This window comes from Brienomyrus brachyistius, chromosome 7 (assembly GCF_023856365.1).
Source record: "Brienomyrus brachyistius isolate T26 chromosome 7, BBRACH_0.4, whole genome shotgun sequence".
Taxonomy (NCBI): domain Eukaryota; kingdom Metazoa; phylum Chordata; class Actinopteri; order Osteoglossiformes; family Mormyridae; genus Brienomyrus; species Brienomyrus brachyistius.
The window spans coordinates 2,825,241-2,846,574 of record NC_064539.1 but is presented as its reverse complement, the minus strand read 5'-3'; the positions used below and the strand labels follow the sequence as shown (position 1 = coordinate 2,846,574).

The window sequence follows — 21,334 nt, the reverse complement described above, 5'->3', positions numbered from 1 at the left end:
CACATCAGAGCAACTTACCGTTTTCTTCAACATTTTTACAGCATAGGGCTTCTGAGTTCCCTTCTGTCTGCATCGAAAGACAACCGACGTGGCTCCCCTGTGAGAGGGCAAAGAAGAGAGGAGACTTAACATCCCCAGAAACTACAAAGGACACCAGACTGCGTACCCCCAGTGCCCATAAAAACCCCACCCAAGAGAGTGAGATAGAGAGAGCCTAAAATCAACTGGGTATGAAGGCCAGGACTCTGCGTCTAAAAGATACGGGGAGGAACCTTTTAATCCAAATACAACAGAAGTATTCAAAAGATACATAAATTTGAGCCAGACAAAAAGATCAAAAGGCCAAATATGCTGAAAAAAAATCGAAGAAAATACACCACAATGCAATTAAAAGTTATAACCCCTGACTGCTGATTCAGCTTATAATATGTAGGCCTAATCCAATTCAGAGTAGGTAAAACATTAGACCACTGTACTACAGGGCATAAAACAAACTTTATTCTTATGTCATTTTCGTATTTGAGAAAGCAACACTTCCACCACCATGACACTTCCTGTTTTAGCATGGGATGTGTGATGCATAACATGAAAACCAATCCAGCTTTCATTCCAGCAAAGGCATGATGGAATTTCATTCAACTTTGCCATTTTTTTCAACGTCAGAATTTCAAATATTACTACAAGCCCCACATATATCCTGTAATGTAAACAAAAACTTGAGAGATTTACAGGTACTCACTGACCTGACCTGACCTGACCTGACTGCAAATAGTCATATACCATTGCATAGCTTGTCTATGCACAGTTGTGCATACATACTTATGACATTTAGATCAAATCATGTTACAATAATCCATCCAGTGCTGCAGCCACATTTAACGCAACCAGTTACTCATCTGTAATAATCATCGTTGTTACATACGCTCCCGTATTTGTACACAGCTCTGAAAAAAGGATCTGGAAAAACAAGATAAAGGGAATTATATTCACTATGATAGTGTAGAGAGCCATGAATGGGGAAGTTGCTTTCTGGGTAAGCAAGTAACCAAAACTAGAGAAACAGAAGCTTTGAAATTGTCACTACTATCCCCAGTCAAACTAAAAGCCAAGTTTGTCCTCTGGCAATAAGTACTTATCTAAAGAGGACAGGAGTGAAGCATGGACACCTAGGAAAGCGGGCCAGTATCACCACTTCATCTCCACTGTATATCTGCATATCAAATCCCAGTGGATCCTGGGTGGGTAGCAGGATGCCGCAGGATTCTGTCCTCAGTCCAATTCTCAGTTTATTACAGAAATAACAGACAATGACATGTGGAACATACTAAAACTGCACATCTAAACAGGTTTGGATATGTTTATGGAGAGGGTAGGTACTCCTTAATGGATATTGATGGTTTAAGGTGGGCATTCCCAATCGGCCCAAGGAATGCTGGGAGTTTGGGGGAGGGGCTGGTTAATTTCCATCAACAAACCATATATTTTCAAGCAAGGGTATACTTCTGGCTCGTCAATCGATCCTGCCCTGGTTAACCCGCCCTACCCTCAACACCATTCGACAAGCTTTACCAGTACATGAAATTTTTGCACAAAATAGTCCGGTCCACTGTCACCAAACTACTGGAAACCTTTAGTTTAGCAAAGTGCATCAAGAAGGAAACCAAGAAGGTTTCCTCTAGCTTCAAATAAAAGTTACGAAATATGATCCAACGATCTTCCATCCTCTGATCGTGGACAGGCTCACAGAAGGAGTACCCAGAGTCTAGCAGAGGGCAGGCATTGGACATGATGCCAGTCCATCATAGGACAAAGGGACACCAAGAAGAGTTTAAGAGAAACTCGGGGGATGCACATGCCTCAGAAAGCAGGTCAATCTCACCACTTCATCTCAGCTGCATGTCTGCGCTATAGGGGACCAACCCGGCTCCACAGTGCAAACCCATTGAACACGATATGCTGAATACGCAAGAAACTGAGGCAAGAGTCGACCCTGCAACCCAGAAGGTGAAGAGGAAGGCAAAGCGTTATCTGCTGAGCCACGCCGACCTCTAAAAACAACTGCAAATTCCTGTTTATGTACGTCATTAAGATATATTTACACCATTAAAACAATCGGCCATCTCTATATGTACCTATTGTTGTTTACATATTTCTTGTCATAACTGAACTCGTATTTATTGTTGCATTGAAGCACCTTATATTTATATTTGTGTTGTGACTGGGCAGCTGACGAATGACCGCTTCTCTTCACGGCTCTTTGGTGGATCTGTGACGCTCTCAGTGCAGCTCTTTTCTCTGTCGCCATTGCCCCTCTAACCATGTTTTCACTGCTTTTATCGGTCATGTTCTCATTATCTGAAGTGCCCCATGGTGGCCAAGAGCACTGCCAACTAAACTGGTTTCTTTTAAAGGCCTCGCAGTAAATTCCAGTCACGTTACACTGAGCACATGGGAAGGCACAAAAACCCCGGTGGCATGCAGCACTGTGTGAGCAAGGCTAGTATAACAGCTGACTCCTTGCTAATACTGCATAGCCCAGCTGAGAGTACAGCTGGGAGTAGCTCACCAGTACCCGTGCCAGTGAGAAATGTTAAAATCAGGACATAGAACTACCAAAGGGGTCACTAATGTAGCATTTACTGTTATGGGGGATTCTAATTAATACATGCATAAAATAATTTTTATGTTTAATCTTGTTTTTAAACAAAGGCTATTAAAAAGTAATAAAAAATTTACCACTACTCATCCATTACATAGTATATACTACGTAGTATATGGAAACAAGCCAGTTAAGGAATTACAAAGAACCACTAAATTATGCTATTATGATAACTAATATTAAATCAGATTTCTGAAAAATATTTGATACTTTCACCTCACAATTGAGGCACAAATCCCAGTGGACGCTAGGTGAGCAGAATGGTATGACAAGGTTCTGTCCTCGGTCTGATTCTCAGTTTTACCCACATAATTTATACAGAGACAGTGACATACAGAACACCATCAGAAACCATCAATCCATCCATTTTCCAAACCGCTTATCCGACTGGGTCACAGGGGGGTTCGGAGCCTATCCCAGAAGCAATGGGCACGAGGCAGGGAACAACCCAGGATGGGGGGCCAGCCCATCGCAGGGCACACTCACACACCATTCACTCACACATGCACACCTACGGGCAATTTAGCAACTCCAATTAGCCTCAGCATGTTTTTGGACTGTGGGGGGAAATCTGAGTACCCGGAGGAGCCACGCATCTAAAAATTAGTGATGCTGATTATTTTGAAAACTAACACTGACACCGATTGTTTGGGAGGTTCTGCTTATAAAAGTTGAAATGGACAGTCCGCCCAAATAAAAAAAATATTAATTACATTCCAACACTATGAAAGAGTATTTATTTTTGGTAAGAAAACACCAACTGTAGAATGCAACAACAGTCCCAGAGCACTATATTTTAGAACTATATACATCTTATGCACTTATAACATTTATCACAGAGATGGACCAATCATCAAGTGTGATAAATTCTGTAATTTTCCAAGTAATATATTTTGATTTTGCACTGACCGCTGAATTTTCTTTTGCTGCCCAACGCTTGCATTAGTCATTGACTAGCGTTATTCGGCAGTACTGCGGCCTTCTTTATTAGAACGGAATTGTTTTTCAGACACTCTTCATACTCTTCACTGTCTGGCCTTAGGATTTAAGCAATCAAATTTGTTCTGCTGAACTGATGTGAAGTTTTACAAGATCAATGTTCGCACAGTACATTTCTAACATATTGTTGCTAACGTTAAAATAATTCCACACAGTAGACATTGTTCTAACTATTTAATATGAGGGTGCGCAAAGCAACATGGGTCACTATTTTAAAAGGAATTACCGGTGGTAAACTTCAGTTAATTTTTAACCATTTTTACCAATATTGATACCGATAGTTGAGCAATAGAATCGGAGCATCTCTACCTAAAATGTCTGGAAGCGTTTATGGAGCGGGCAGGGACTCCTTAAAGGACATTGCTGCTTTAGGGCAAGTTCAGCAAAGAGCATCCAGAAGTTGTAATGCGAGGGCAATACTCTCCAGCCTCAAGTAAAAAGTTATGACTGATCCAACATCTATCATGTTATGGAGGAAAGGTTCACAGCAGTTGTGCCTAGAGGTCAGCTGAGGGCTGGGGGTCATTCTAGATAAGATGCCAATCCATCCCAGGACATACAGTACAGACCACAGCAAACTCAGATATGGAAACGCGAGGTAACTGTCCTACACATAGTCATACATACAGTATGATTCAAGTATACAAAATATACAAAATACAAGGTGTAACAGTTTTATTTGAAAGCACTGATTTAAACACAAGCAGACAGAGCCTAGTTGGAAGTCAGTTTGATTAAGGACAATAAAATGTTACGTAAAGTATAGCACTAGGCATTTAGCAGGTTTTTTTGTGATAATTCACAAAGTAATCTTGTTATTTGCTTACCCAGTCAGACAGGATGCACTGCTATCTACTAAATAACAGCATTACCTAGAACTTTAAATACTAAATTAATTTGCTGTTTTGTTCTAACAAATAGTTATAGGACTTTCTTTATATAAGATTGCTTTATTTTAAAAATACCTCACACAGGAGAGTAGCTGGTGCACTTATTTATAATTGCGGACACAGTAAATGACCACTTTGCCTTTGTCCCTTAAACACCAACATTTTTCATATGCAAAACGTTCCCTCATTCTGCACATACCTTAAATAAAGCACAAGTGTGGACTATTCGTTTCATTAAGAAGCTGCACTCATTATGCAACAAATCTAATTAGCTGACTTTACATCCTGGTGCACACTGTTTGTCTAAAGCACTGCTGTCCTGGGTTAATATCTGCATGAAACGCAGCATTTTTTTACACAGTTGTGTTCCACTGACCTTGCTTGACTTACAATTTTCCTCCCACTTTCAAACAAAACATGGTCCAAAACATGTTCATGCATCTGTTGTTGCTGCCACGTGACCGCAGAATAAAGAAACGTATCCAACTCCATCCATCCATCCTTCTAATCACATACTCATCACACACACCATCACACACGATGGACGAATTAGAGGTGATAGTCTGTCTAACTGAACTATCTTTGAACTGTAGGAGGAAACCCACACAATATAGGGGCAACATGCAAACTTCCCACACACAGAGCAGAGGCGGGATTCATAGCCTGTATCCAGCAGGTCTCAGGCACCTTCCACAGATCCAGGAACTGCAAATCTCATTCTTATTATGTGAGGCAGGACACTAAGGTTCATATAACTCGCGATGTTACACTTCAGATTTTCTTCCTGGTTGATTACTTCATTACATCTTGGAAGACAGGTGTCCTCGGCAATTCTGGGCAAACCGCCTTTAGACGTGCACTGTTTCCAGGATCACTGATATGTGCCGATGGTCGGCACACAAGGGCTGACAAGACACCTTTGCTTACAGAAGGCGGCCATTTCTATTTCCCTTAGAATGCCTTGCATGGAAAAAAGGAAAAACTGGAGATAGAATGCTGCAATTAGGATTCAAACCTGCGTGGAGAATAGCCATTGGATTGCCATCACGGCCTCAAGCAAAAGAACTCTTTGTGCGCTGAAACAGAACATTTGCATTGTACAATGTGCCTTTTAATCAGAAAGTGTCAAATCAGTACGCTTACCTATTTCTTTGAGGGGACATGAGGGCTCAGCACTTTCATCAGCAATTTAAAATAAAAGCTTTGTCTGTTGGTGCCACAAGCTGCCTTGCGGGCGATTTGAATAGAGCTGATGCTGCGAACAGGATTCAAACCTGTGTGGGGAAACCCCACTGGATTTCAAGTCCACCTCTCAAATACTGAACAGAGCATTTTCACAGTGTTCATATACATCTTTCTTCCACAACTATCCTGCTCCCCACAAGGGGAATGCCTGATATGCAATATCTGCTTCCCTTGTATGGTACTTTGGAAATAAGCATCTGGTAGGCCTAAATAAACAAATGTAAATGTAGCCCATGATGTGGTTTTACTGAGTGCATATAAAGTCAATACCACTTTTTTGCTCTTCCACTGATGAAAAGTGATGGAAATACACTGTCACTAAACAGCCTCAAACTTTTACAGACAAAATTCATGTTGCTGAAAAAAATCCACTTAACTACTGAGGTATACTGAGGGGAGGTTGCTTTAATGTGGCGCGGACTCGCACTTCTTCTCCGGAACGTCACTCTGCATCCATAGTCAGTCCACGATTCGTATACGAACTCAGTCACCTGCATTCTGTGCATGAACAAGACTCCATTCTGGTAGGCAAGTCAATTACGGAAGCGAATCGATACTGCAGTTCAATACTGGGGGAACAATGGAGAGGAATGTTTTAAACAATAATGATCAGCATCTCAGTATTCTGAATTTCTAAATAAAACTACTAAAAACTAAATCATATTTATTATTTACAAAACTAAATCAAAATTAAATTGCACCGGCACCATTACGCGTTACCTCATCTAAAGTGAAAAGTCTAATAAACTAGGATCTACATGGAATTATTTACTGTCCAGCCAGTCATCCATCTTCAGGTTTCTCATCCTGATCAAGGTTACAGGGGGGCTGGAGCCCCCTCCCCCTCCAGGCAGCACAGGGCACAAGGAGGGGGGACAGCCTCTATGGGATGCAATTTCATCACAGGGCACACATGAAATTTTGAGACACCCATCCATTTAACTGTTTGTTGAATGGCCAACACAGGATTACGGCCAAAACAAATATGCAACATAGAATCAACTGTCATTTTTACTATGACAGATTATGTGTTTAAACTCAAAAATGAATGTAGAATTAACACAAACAGGAACACATGGGTCATTTTCACAAACTCATTACTATAACATATTAACTTTCTCTAGTTTTAAAAAATGAGTTTGAAGACAGACTCAAATTATACAACTTCTTTGCATAAATTCACAATTTTGCCTCTGGGGTATTTAATCAGTTTTGTTATGTTACCATTTATTACTGTAATAAACAAAAGCATTTAATCAAATTCAGGCCAGGAGTTACTAATACAAGAATTAAAATAATAATAATAATGAGATATTGAGCAAAAATATACATCTTATTGACAGAATGGATCCCCGACTTGCCCCATTCTGGTGGACGGTTCCTTCTTTGGTCAGCAGGTGTCGCAGGCCATCCTGTTCTATCTTTGGTGATTCCCTTGGTTTAGCACTTTTCTTAGTTCTCATGGTTTTCTCCCATTCCCTGGGCCACCACGTGGCTGAATGGATTGTGTGCAACAGAGAACTGTGCATCCCTACTGCTGTAGGTTTGAGGTACGCCGGTGTCATTTTAGACAGGATACTTTTTTGTTTTGTTTCCCCCTTGTTAATTGTCATGTGTTCATGTAATTAAGAACTGGTCATTGTCTTGTGTTTTAGTTCCTGGTCATCCCTGTTTCTCCTGTGTTAATATTTCCTGGTATTTGAGTCTTTAGTGTCTTATGATTGTTAATGACCCTCACATCTTCCTGAAGCCCCTAGTCCTTAGTATTTGGTTTATTTGTTACCACTCACACCTGTTCCTTGTTTAGACCTCATCATCTCTATATATGTGCCTGCCAATGCCTTGTTCCTTTATCAGTGTTACATGAATGTGTAGGTGTTTTATGTGGTACTTGTTTTTGTTCCCCTTGGTATTACTCTGTGTTTGGTTTTAGTTTTCGTTATTTCTTGTATCTTGAGAACCACTGAAAGACTTCAGTAAAATAAAACAGATATTGCAAATTACGATATTTTTTCCTGTGCATCTTTTTAAAGCAAAATAAAAGAGATAACATCACCTTCACCATGAGATGCTAACTGAATGTTTTCATTTTAGCATTGAATTCTGGGATTTTGTGCAACGTCACAACCTTGTTGTTTAAATCAAAGTAGGAATAATTATAGGTCTGAATTAAAATATATGCTCGTACTATTCTCTAGGGGTGGAACAAGACCCCGTATTACAAGATCTCGTGATATTACAACAAATGACAAAAGGGTGACAAACAAAACACGAACCATCTGTAAGCATTGTAGGAAAATAATGCCATACACAGTTACTACTATACAAAGCCATCTGGAGCACCATTGTAGCTCTTTACTGAAATCCACTGCACCGGTGAAGAAAACATTAAGAATAAGTTTATGTTTCTTATTTATATTGATTTATTTATATTCTAATTTTATGTTCAATTGAAAAGTCAAATAGGGGAGAAGCCTGTCATTTGAGTTTGTGGTGAAATATTTTATGGTGCTAAATATTTTTTCTGTTCTTTACTGTATATGATGATGATGATTATTTAAAACATTTCACCATACATCTGCTTTATTTAGCATTTTTTGTCTTTAAAATTAATCAAATAAAAGGGTGCTTTCCAGTAATATATTTCCTCTTTGAAATTTTCCTTAAAATATTGTTCAAATATCGTTCGTCCTGTTCTCGTGAACCCAATATCATGTCTCATCTCGTGGGCTGAGTATATCATTACATCCTTACTATTCTCCCATCTGGGTAATAAAATAATGCATGCATTAAGACAATCAAACTTTAAAGTTAACGCAATGCATTAACACGAGAAAACTTTAAGTTTTATATTTTCTGTCTTTCCTCCTTGCACGGTTTATCAGTTAACATATCAATATCAGCTGATGTTCATGTAAACTCAGGACACTGGCATCAGTCCAACCTGTCTTGGTCTTAGTCAATACTGCTGACGACATTTAGACTTTAGTCAATATTCAGTTAGCATTTCCAGAGCTAAAGACACAACTACTAAAAAAATGGAGATAATCACGTTGGCCAATCAGCCATTTTTTGTAATGCAGGGCGAGGGATTTTGTTGGCTCATTCAGCACTTAGAACCTCGCTGCATCCTCCCACGTCGATGCTGCTTCACTGACATCTCACCATCTGCATTATATCATGTGGCTGCTACACACATTCAGGGGAACCTAATCAGAGGCATCAGTTTCATTACAGATTTGTGGAGCTCAGACGTTAGCTGGTTGTCAGCATTGATTATCGTAATATTAGAGAACAATATTAAAAAATAAATAAAATTTCCTCATCGGTGCACCATTACTTCTGCTGTTTGTTAAATAGCCTTTTGGTCCTGAGATCGCAGATAATCAATGGCACCCTGGCACCAAAGATCACAAAGATACAGTACAGCGGATTCCCTGTGGCCCAGCCTTCAGTTCAATCGTCCACATCTGTTGTCCTATGTCCTGCTCCAGCTGCTAAACCTCAACCAAACCAGATCATGCTGCAAGCTCTACAAAGGAGTGTGGGAGGAACTTTCAGTTAACAGTTCAAAAGTCTTGTTTCTTAAGTGGAAATGTTTCTGTTGACAGCACTGCAAATTTTTGTTATAAAAATACAGTATTAAACAATACTGTATTCTGACATCCGTCCTAGCAGAATGACACCAGAAATCTTATTAACCTATATTTAAAGAGATTCTGTTTCTTGCTTTAAAGTAACTTATTTAGTGTTGTTATGTCTTCCATAACAGAGATTTTCACCAAATAACACTTCATTCATCGCCATAGTCATGTGCGATGTGAGGTGGCCACTAATTCATACAATTAAGTGGAGAATTCTGTCATCATCCAGGTGTCCTATGTATGGAGAACAGGTTTAGAATGGGCAGATTCATATTTTCTGTGCTGTACAGAAATGTTGTTTTACAAAGCTAAACACGCTAATTGACAGAGAACAACCAGGAAAACTTCCAAATGATGTCACAATCGGAACAATACTGATAATTTGCTAATTACTCTCTGCAGTCTTCAAATACAAACCAAAACCCGGAAGCCCTGGCCAGCGCTAACCAAGCGCAACACATCCATGATCCCATCATGAGACACACACACACCAACACTCTGATTAGCTTCCCGCTATGTATTTCATCCATGGGCTGCAACTGCCTGTGAAGCCATGGGAGAGCTTCTCAGCCAAGCACAAGTCCATCTACCCACTGCTTCCTGAACATAATCACCCACACGCTGGGGCGGCACCGACCCCCCTCCCCCCCGGAAACGCTGGCCTGATTCACCATGTGACTGTCGCTCAAATGCATCTGGGAATTCACCCAGTTTCTCCTCCCTTACTTACATAATTACTGCCAGGAAAATCCGTGGAAAATGTTTTTGAAAACTACAGCATATACAGGGATGCAGAGAGACCGCATTTGCAGTGTGGTAAGCGGGTCACAGAACATGGTAGGTCTGTCCTCTGCTGTATACGGGAATATTATGTAACCTGATTCAAGGTGTTCACCAGCACTTCTTAAAACTTCAAATAAAACCTTCTTACTTCAAGGATGAAAATAACAATTTGGCCAAAATAATGCATGAAGTCCTACAGGAAACACCAGTAGATGAGGGACATTTAACCTAGACAATTATCACGTCACCTTACTGGAGAATTCTGAAACGTGTGAATGCTGCAGGGCCAGTCCAACTTAGAAAGGAGGCACCTTGAACAAAGCCAAGCGTGCATGATCTCCCAGCAGGGGGCACATTTACCTGGATGACAGAACAGCTCTCGCACAATGGAGCCAATCAGAGCAAAGATGACATTACCCAGGAGTAACACTGTTGTCCTAGCAGGCAAAGATAAACCCCCCACATAAATACACATCTACTCCTTCTAAAGTTTTTCAAGACTATATCTTTGTACAAAAACAAAACAAAAATGATGTGACAGGCTGTATGCCACAAAACACCCTGTGAGACTGATTTCATTTTCAAACCCTTATACACAATCCCACATAGAGACCTTCAGAATGAATTGATCTATAAAATTGCACATTAATAAAATGCAGTCAACCCATTTCTGAAATTATTTTTTTTTAATATTGAACCACAGACAGTTAAAATAATATATTTTCTTTCCTGTGATTATAGACTTAAATAAAATTATTACTCAAATGAATAAGTGAATGTCACTGTGTATCCAAACGGATACAATAATTTTATTTAACTGATTTTATACAGTGGAATTAGTGCACACTAGCCTGATATTCTGATGCCTCATACATGTCACAATGTTACAGACTGAAAGGATAAAACTGCTTTTAATGCTGCGAAAAACAAAACTAAATCCAGTGTAAAAACCAAGAAAATTATTTATTCAGCTGGCTCCCGAGATAATATGTCTGCTTATATATGCACTTCTGAGAGTAATGAAAACATCACACTTTTCCCTCTGTAATTACACTATTGAATCCTGTAGCGGCACTCCCCCCGGCCCACCTGTCTCCCACACACACCAGATGTTCAGACTCATTCATGGTTTTTCCATAACTTTCCTATCACCGTTATGCAGCCCCGCTGGCTCCTCATTACCACTTCTCCGCCGGGAAGCTTCTGGATCTGCTTCAGGATCCTTGCAGCCTCTCCGACATCTCCAAAGGCATCTCCTGTCACTATAACGCTAACGAGACCGAGACCGCACTATTTTCCTTCCTCTATCCGATTTTCCATCTCCAGTTTCCCATCTACATAAATTAAAATGACCATCCAGCATTTGCATCGGAAAAAAATGCACAATTAAGCAAATTTATGCTGTTAGATCAATCTGCAAACAGCCATATTTTAGGCTGAAATATTTTCCAAGTGCAGGTTCTGCATGACTGTCAAACATAAGAAAAGGTTTTCCTTATAGGAGTGTGTGGGGTTGAGGAAGATTCACTATCTGAAATGAAAGTATGATACTGACATTACAAAGATATGGCACTATAAACTTATCTGACAATATTATTAATAAAATTTGGTATAAATAGCTTCTGTAGCAGTATACATACACTTCTAATGTTTTAATAACAGTATAGAAACCACGTACATTTCATTTATACAGCAGGCACTTTTATCAAAGGCACTGTACATTTTTCCCTGGAGTATTTGAGGGCCTTGTTACGTTAAGGGCCTGGAGCAAGGGCCCAACGGTGACATCACACTCTCAACCATGGGATTCCAACCCTCAGCTTTCTGATGACAGGCACAGCTGCCTAACCCACAAAGCCAGATACAGGTGAGACACATGAAGTGAATGATTGTGATGAGGGGTGAAATTCATGCACGTAAATAAAAAAACAGGCATTCTGTGTGAGGCTAGTAGATAAATACCAGTTCCTGATGGCCCCGGCACGTCTGCCCCCCAGAGGGCACGCTGGCTCTGCTCCCTGGCAGATCTGGAACTCTATTTCAGTCATTAACTCCATGGCAAGAGGCTCACGTCCAATTATTATAAAATAAGGCATCGGTTTCCACAGCTACGAGGATTCGCCATTCCGTGTTTCCTTCCCAAGCAGATTTATGGGCTGCACATGGTAACTATTCGTTATTTTCTAGTATGTCATGAATATGTTTACATAATCACCCTATTAACAAGGCTGGAAAATACTATAACCCTCAACCCAAGCCACTAAAACCCACCAACCACTCACTGCTGTTCCAAAACATGTTGTAACAATTAATGGTCAGAAATCCAGCCATTTCCCATAACCTCTCACATAAGGCTGGGTCATGGTGAACCAGAAGCACAGGGCATAAGGCAGAGGATACCCTAGACAGGAGCCCAGTCCATCATGGGGGGGGGTCACATATAAATGCATGAGCTGCACATGTGCAGCCCAGAACTGTCACCCTACCCTAAGCAATTACTGAACAACCAATTAGAATACAGTACCTGGGTGATTCTCATGAAATCCAGATTTAAAACGAATCCAACATGAAAATTTTCAAAAGGCATTTGAAATCAAATTTCCTTTTGAGCGTTTAAGGTTAATGTCTGATGTATGTGATATTTTCACATAAAAAAAAAAAAAAAATTTCTATATATTTATTGGTATTTTAGACATGAAGTCCAGAAAAAAATATCATTACCGCAACATGACATTACATCAAATATATGGTTTAAAATGTATATTTTTGGTAATTTTTAAAGTAGATTGTTAACACTCTTGCTCAGAGGTATAAGTAACTCAGGAGACATTGCCTTTTTATATTTATTATGTTTTATCATTTTCTTCATTTCTCTCATTACCGCAACATACTTGACGATTTACATCTTGTTTTTTTAGGATATTTTACTGAAAACTGACATGTATATTTTTTCTGTAACAAAAATTAAATAAGAAGTGCTATATATTGTGTAAATACAATTACAAACTAATTATCCATCCATCCATCCATTTTCCAAACCACTTATCCTACTGGGTCGCGGGGGGTCTGGAGCCTATCCTGGAAGCAATGGGCACGAGGCAGGGAACAACCCAGGATGGGGGGCCAGCCCATCGCAGGGCACACTCACACACCATTCACTCACACATGCACTCCTACGGGCAATTTAGCAACTCCAATTAGCCTCAGCATGTCTTTGGACTGTGGGGGGAAACCGGAGAACCCGGATGAAACCCCACGACGACATGGGGAGAACATGCAAACTCCACACACATGTAACCCAGGCAGAGACTCGAACCTGGGTCCCAGAGGTGTGAGGCAACAGTGCTAACCACTGCACCACCATGTCGCCCCCAAACTAATTATCATTTTCTAATAATTAAATAATTTGCTAATAAACACATATTGTGGTGATGAGAATGGTGTTTCGGAGATTAAACTTAATGTTTCGGAAATGAGATTTAGTGCTGTATATTCATAGTTTAGCAAGGATTTGCGCTTAGCTGACAATACCACAATTTAAAGAATATATTTATTTTATGAAAAAGTTCATACAATCATTTGTCCATAAAATTATAGCACTAATAAATAAATAGCATTTCCAGGCTGCCTGTTCACCATCTTCTTCAACCTTTGAGCCTGGAGTCTTTTCATTTTTCTGTTCAGATTATGTAGTTCTTTAGTCTTTTCCTTTAGTTTTTCCTCTGTATACTTCAGTTTGGCTATCAATTTTCAATCAAGTTTTGATGTCTGCTCTTTTTTTTTTTAATTGCTGGATATATTCTCTTGGGGGTGGATACTTCTACTGGCCCTGTCAGGTCTATCCTTTCATCTGCTGGTGACTGGAGTTCTTCATGGCAATTTTCTGGCTCACTTAGTGAGGACGCTGGACTCAAATTGAGAAGCGGTTGTACAGTAATCCCTCGTGCATTCACGCTTCGTGATTCGCGAATTCACAGATCCACAAAAATTTCATTGGAACCAAACTTATTTGCATCTGCGATCTTTTCGCACATCTGGGAAATCCATGAAAACCCTACAGAAGTGTTTATGTTTCATTTTATAGTAATTTATAAAATTATAAAGTATACTATACTGTAAATGTGCTAGTGTGACAAATATTGTTAGACGATACTGAACTCCATTTTTACGTCAAACATTCTTTTTTTTTTCAAAAGTAATGTATTAAGCTAACTTTTAAATGAGAGTAAAGTGTTTTGGCGAGCATATTTAGGGTTTATACTAGAAATAAGCATGTTACCATTTTTAGTGCTTCTACCAAACATCCACGAATCCTCCTCATTCGCGGCAGGTTCTGGAACGTAACCTCGTGAATATCCGAGGTCTTACTGTACTTGTTTTTTCTTTTGATAATATTTAGCTAAATTTTTCCTCCATTCCAGTTTCTTTTTCTCATGCTGTGTTTTAGTTAGATCCTGAACTGTCTTTATTTTACCATTCTCCTTATGTTTTTGATACCTGAAAATGGAAAAAAAGAATTGAAGATAAAATGCATTTTTGAGCATAGACAAAGTAATGAAAGTAATGCTTGAACTAGAACAAAATTGTGTACTTGTGTACTATCTCCATGTTTGAAGTGTGTGTGTGTGTGTGTATATATAACATTTCAAAAAAATTATATGGCCTTCAATTGTTGCGGTGAGTGATGATACTGTTGCAGAGTATGAGTGATATTACATCTTTTTGTCCTCTGTGGAGGCACCATGAGGCCTAGCTAAACTTTCACTGACTATTATTTACCTCATTAAGGTCTAAATATAAACAATCAAAAAAAAATTTAATTGTATTTTATAAAATGTTAAAAACTTATCAGGTCTCACATATCAGTAATGAGAAACAAAAAGTCGTGTAGGCACTCTGATGAACAAACTTTTAATTTTTTTCTGGAGAGATAAAAAATGAGGGTCTTACCTGATACCCATCTTGAGTGTCACAGCCAGTAGTGTCCCTCCTTCAAAATTCCTTGATTGTGTAAGTTCCTTGTGAACTTAAACAATGATTGAAATTTTTTGCGGTGGATGAGAAAATTCATCTTGGACAAATTTCTTTTCCCTAATATTTTCACTTCTTTTATCGATGAATGCCAAATACCACATGTTTATTTACTCTAACTGTTAGTAGTTTTACTTGCACTGAAGCTTTTTCCTTTTTATTTATTTTAAACATTAAAATTTCTATTTCAAAGAACCCAAACTCAGTAATGAACACGTTGCGGTTATGAGAATTTTACTCTTAAATGTGAAAAAAACAACAGAAAATATATTTATGATGTTCACTTTAAAACATATGCAAGATAACCCATGATAAGATGTTTATAACAGTATCCTTCTCATTTGGATAGCATGTACTTTTTCATCAAAATGCTTCATGCCACCTCCTAAAACTGATTTCGCGAGAATCACCCACCTACCCACTGCTTAAACAATGATGATACTGTATCTTTCCACTGACCAATGACAATTCAGTACAGACGCTCCTCTACTTACAAATGAGATACGTTCCGAAAGGCCATTCATAACTTGAAATGTTTGTAAGTCATTATTCAACATCATTTTAAGGGTAAATGCAAGTACAAAGAACTAGGATGCTGGGAGTATGTACGCTACAATGTTGCACGGCGGGAGTAGCGGCCACAAGTTGTACTATCCGGAATTGGGGCACAGAAAAAAAAAGATGTTGTGAGGCAACGGGAGCCCAATGAGACAATTTGGACTTACAGTCCTCTTCGTTCGTATGTCTGAAAGTTCGTAAGTAGAGGAGTGTCCTTAATCTCAAGAAACACTCAGTGAAATATAGGCAATGGCATATGATTGCATTGTCACTATTGGAAAATCTGCACTCTCTCCCAGTGTATGTGGAGTTCACATTCTCTGTGTGCAGGGTCTACATTTTCTACCTGTGTGTGCAGAGTCTACACTCTCCCAATGTGTGCGGAGTCTGCATTCTCTCCCTGTGTGTGCGGAGTCTGCACTCTCTCTCAGTGTGTGCGGAGTCTGCACTCTCTCCCAGTGTGTGCGGAGTCTGCACTCTCTCCCAGTGTGTGCGGAGTCTGCACTCTCTCCCAGTGTGTGCGGAGTCTGCACTCTCTCCCAGTGTGTGCGGAGTCTGCACTCTCTCCCAGTGTGTGCGGAGTCTGCACTCTCTCCCAGTGTGTGCGGAGTCTGAACTCTCTCCCAGTGTGTGCGGAGTCTGCACTCTCTCCCAGTGTGTGCGGAGTCTGCACTCTCTCCCAGTGTGTGCGGAGTCTGCACTCTCTCCCAGTGTGTGCGGAGTCTGCACTCTCTCCCAGTGTGTGCGGAGTCTGCACTCTCTCCCAGTGTGTGCGGAGTCTGCACTCTCTCCCAGTGTGTGTGGAGTCTGCGTTCTCTCCCAGTGTGTGTGGAGTCTGCACTCTCTCCCAGTGTGTGTGGAGTCTGCGTTCTCTCCCAGTGTGTGTGGAGTCTGCGTTCTCTCCCAGTGTGTGTGGAGTCTGCACTCTCTCCCAGTGTGTGTGGAGTCTGCACTCTCTCCCAGTGTGTGTGGAGTCTGCACTCTCTCCCAGTGTGTGCGGAGTCTGCACTCTCTCCCAGTGTGTGCGGAGTCTGCGTTCTCTCCCAGTGTGTGCGGAGTCTGCGTTCTCTCCCAGTGTGTGCGGAGTCTGCGTTCTCTCCCAGTGTGTGTGGAGTCTGCACTCTCTCCCAGTGTGTGTGGAGTCTGCACTCTCTCCCAGTGTGTGTGGAGTCTGCACTCTCTCCCAGTGTGTGTGGAGTCTGCGTTCTCTCCCAGTGTGTGTGGAGTCTGCACTCTCTCCCAGTGTGTGTGGAGTCTGCACTCTCTCCCAGTGTGTGTGGAGTCTGCACTCTCTCCCAGTGTGTGTGGAGTCTGCACTCTCTCTCAGTGTGTGCGGAGTCTGCACTCTCTCCCAGTGTGTGTGGAGTCTGCACTCTCTCCCAGTGTGTGCGGAGTCTGCATTCTCTCCCTGTGTGTGTGGAGTCTGCACTCTCTCCCTGTGCATGCAGAGTCTGCACTCTCTCCCAGTGTGTGTGGAGTCTGCATTCTCTCCCAGTGTGTGCGGAGTCTGCACTCTCTCCCAATGTGTGCGGAGTCTGCACTCTCTCCCAATGTGTGCGGAGTCTGCGTTCTCTCCCAGTGTGTGCGGAGTCTGCATTCTCTCCCAGTGTGTGTGGAGTTCACACTCTCCCCCTGTGTGCAGAGTTTGCACTCTCTCCCTGTGCAAGCGGAATCTGCACTCACACCCTGTGTGTGTAGAGTGGCACTCTCTCCCTGTGTGTGCGAAGGTTACCCTCTCTCCCTTGTGTGTAGAGTCTGCACTCTCTCCCTGTGTGTTTATGAAGTTGCACTGTTTCCCTGTGTTTGCGAAGTCTGCAGTCTCTCCTTGTGTGTTTGCTGACTCTGCACTCTCTCCCTGCGTGTGCAAATTGTGCACTCTCTCCCTGCATGTGCAGAGTCTGCACTTTCTCCCTGTGTATGAGAAGTTCACACTCTCTCCCTACGGGAAGTTTACACTCCTCATACAGATTGCCCAGATGAGAGTCATTTCTGATTTTTCACTAATTTAACCTATGACAAGATGATGAGTGTGCTCCTTTATTCAAATATGCGGTGTTAGGTAAAATAAAAGTGACTGATATGCAAAGATAGAAATATCCGCAAAGTACAACAGCCCTTAAGATGTTAAGAAGCACATTACAAGCTTCAGTGTTTCCTTTCAACACAAACACTGCTAGACAGAAGAGGCCATATTGTGCTTATTAACAGGAATAGGCTGAGCATGCGAATGCTGACCAAACCACAAACCATTTGTGAAAATCTGATTTGTTAACTGTGGCTGGCAGTTAGCATGGTGGAGTGACTGGGTGGTATGTGTGGCATCCATGGTATTTATGGTATGAATGAAAAAACAAGAGCTGTCTGTTACTGACATGAGTAGACGCCAACAGTCTCTCTTCTTCGATGTGCACTTCACACCCCAGCAGCATCCATGACAAGATTTGTCTCGTTGCATGATTTCTTCAACACATGACTACATGATTCCCCTTTCTTATGGTCCTTAAGTAACCCACTGATTCTCCCCGTTTTCTATTAGAGCAACATAATCGTTGATTATTCCCTACTCTGTTCCACATTAATATTCCACCGATAGTGACCCCGGTCACACATAATCATTGTGCTTATATTGTGCAATGTTCAGACACCCAGAAGAAGATATTCAAAACCCAAATGAATATTTCACTACTGAGACAATAAAGAACATAGGGATCATAAAGATACCACAGCAATGTTAGCGAGATTTAACCATAACGAATGTGCACCATTAATGGGTATTGATGATCATGCGTCCATCATCTGTTGGTCATGCTTAACATCCCCACTCCTGCCCCCACAGAAGGATATTCAGTTGGATTATATCACTAATGCATAGCGACTGAATCCCTTAATATACAAAAATGTGCAGTTCATTCAGCCTGCATAGGATGATTTTTTTATATAACATGCACTTTATTTACTCCTTTTTGCACGTTCACACTATGAGGTGGTTTATGTACAGGGTAGGTTCCACAGCCCAAACCTGAGCCAAAAGCACAAGCAGAGCACACCCTCAGAGATATTTGGCCAGGGTGAGCTCCTCTTTTTTTGGAGATTCTGTTGGACAACATTCTCAGATTTCCCATAACTTACTCTTGGAGGTGTCATTCATCTAATTATTATTCATCGCCTTATGTAAGTATACACCCACGTTTAGGACATAAAAGAAAGCCTTTAGCGGCAATCATTCTGAAAAGCTGCTGTCTGGCTGATCGCTCCACGCCAGATCGACTCCTATAGCCATCGCAGCTCTTATGTTTTCAAACTATCTCTGTCATCGCTAAGATGGACATGTGCTTCACGAGTAGCCGTAGCAGGCTAGCATCTAGAAAAACAACAATGCTGTCCAGGACCAGCTGACTATGTCTTGAATTAATCCATTTACACTCAGATTCAGGCAGCTACATCTGGTTCCAACTGGGCTGTACTAATGAAATTCTCTCACTCCTACATACTTTTAACCATCAAACAAACCGATCTAGATTCAGGAACTGCACAGAGAGTCATTCTAAAAATATGGATTAGTTTCTCCAACTGCAAGCAGATGTCTAGCAAGTCACCAACTTCAACTCAATGAAAATACTAAATAAAAAGCATAGATGTCTGACAGATTATATGCTACTTCTGACATCCCATACGGGCGACCCCAGCGTCGTGGCCCAGACAGCTCGATGTCTCATACGAGCAACCCCAGTGTCGTGGCCCAGTAGGCCCGATATCCTGTACAGGCGACCTCGGTCTTGTGGCCCAGTTAGCCCAATGTCCTGTACAGAGCAACCCTGGCCTTTTGGGTCAGTTAGCCCGACACCAATACAGGGTGACCCCAGCCTCATGGCCCAATTAGCCTGATGTCCAATACAGGGTAACCTTGGACCATGGCCCAGTTAGCCCGCCGTCCCTACAGGGCAACCTTCGTCTCATGGCCCAGTTAGTCCGATATCCCATACAGGGTGACCCTAGCCTCATGGCCCAATTATCCTGATATCCTATACAGGGCAACCTTGGATCATGGCCCAGTTAGCTCGCCGTCCCATACAGGGCAACCTCAGCCTCATAACCCAGTTAGCCCAACATCTCTACAGGGTGACCCTGGCCTCATGGCCCAGTTAGACCAACATCCCTAAAGGTAACCCTGACCTCGTGACCCAGTTAGCCCGACGTCCCAACAAGGTGACCCTGGCCTTGTGGGCCAGGTAGCCCAACATCCCTACAGGGTGTCCCTGGCCTTGTAGCTCAATTAGCCCGACATTCCATAAAGAGCAAACTCGGCCTCATAGCCCAGTTAGCCTGACATCCCATACGGAGCACACTTGGCCTTGTGGTTCAGTTAGTCCGACATCCCATACAGGTGACCCCGACTTTGTAGTCCAACGTCCCATACAGGATGACCCCAGTCTTGTGGCCTTGTTAGCCGATGTCCCGTACAGGGTGACCCTGGCCTCATGGCCCAGTTGTCCCGACATGCATTGAAACGCCTCAGTGTGCGGCACAGTGCTTCCTTGCACATGGACCACCAAACCACAAAAACTCCACTGAAAATGCTCTCTCGTACATCTTGGTAAAACTCTAGGCGGCTTGATACAGCTTAGTACAGCTTGGTTTGGCACGTCACAGCTCTATATGGCTTGTTACAGCACAGTACAGCTTGGTATGGCACAGTACGGCATGATGATGGCAACACTTCTACCCATGGCAACACGAGGCACACCCCCTGCTGGCTATCAACCTGTCGTTCCCTGCCTTTTGTGAAGTGATGTTTTAGTACATTGTGGAGATGATCTTTTTGTGAAGACCAGGCTTCATGTGCCTGCGATTGTGAGATAAAGTGAGATGCTTCTGCAGGTGTCACTTTACGCTGAAAGAGGCTGCCCTGTTATTACCTGTTATACCATTTAGGGCTAAAATCAAGCCAAGTATGAACACAAGACATTTCAGTTAAAAATATGACACCTCAGAACGGTGATATAGGACCTATCTCTAAAATTAATGCGCTAAAGCTGTAGTACTAAAGATGAACAGAAACCATTACAGAAAATACAGAGAAATGGTGCACTTCAGTTTCTGCATTATTAGCTGTGCTTGCCTTGGACTGGTTCATGGGTTTGCACCAAGACCATTAATTTATCTCAGGTGCAGGTGACTGTGTGCAGTGCAGCCATGATTTGTTATGTATGCCATTTAAAAATGAGTGCAAACAAAAGGCACAGACTTTATTATTCTCACATGACCTAGATGTAAACACACCCCAGGAGCTCAGATCCACAACATCCACAATTTGCACGACATAATTAGCTTCCTGAGCTCAGGCTTGCAGTTCCCCAAGCTGCAGTAACTACCGATCAAATCTCCAAGCATGAACCCCAGTGGGGATCATAGTGGATAAACCTTTACTGAACAAACAGCTCACAAGGCCTAAATATATAATCTGACTTTCAGAATAGGGCTAAGAACCCAGATTTGACAGATACTTAGCTATTAAGACAATAATG

The 21,334-nt window shown here is 41.5% G+C and overlaps 1 protein-coding gene across 1 annotated transcript in view; it reads right to left on the bottom strand.

The window, feature by feature from the left end:
* The window catches only part of camk4 (calcium/calmodulin-dependent protein kinase IV), a 45,616-nt gene that overhangs the window by 23,004 nt on the left and 1,278 nt on the right, over positions 1–21,334 (bottom strand). Inside the window, exon 2 of the mRNA XM_049019755.1 lies at positions 19–97. Coding sequence (XP_048875712.1) covers positions 19–97 — 79 coding nt within the window. The remainder of the gene's footprint in view (positions 1–18; positions 98–21,334) is intronic.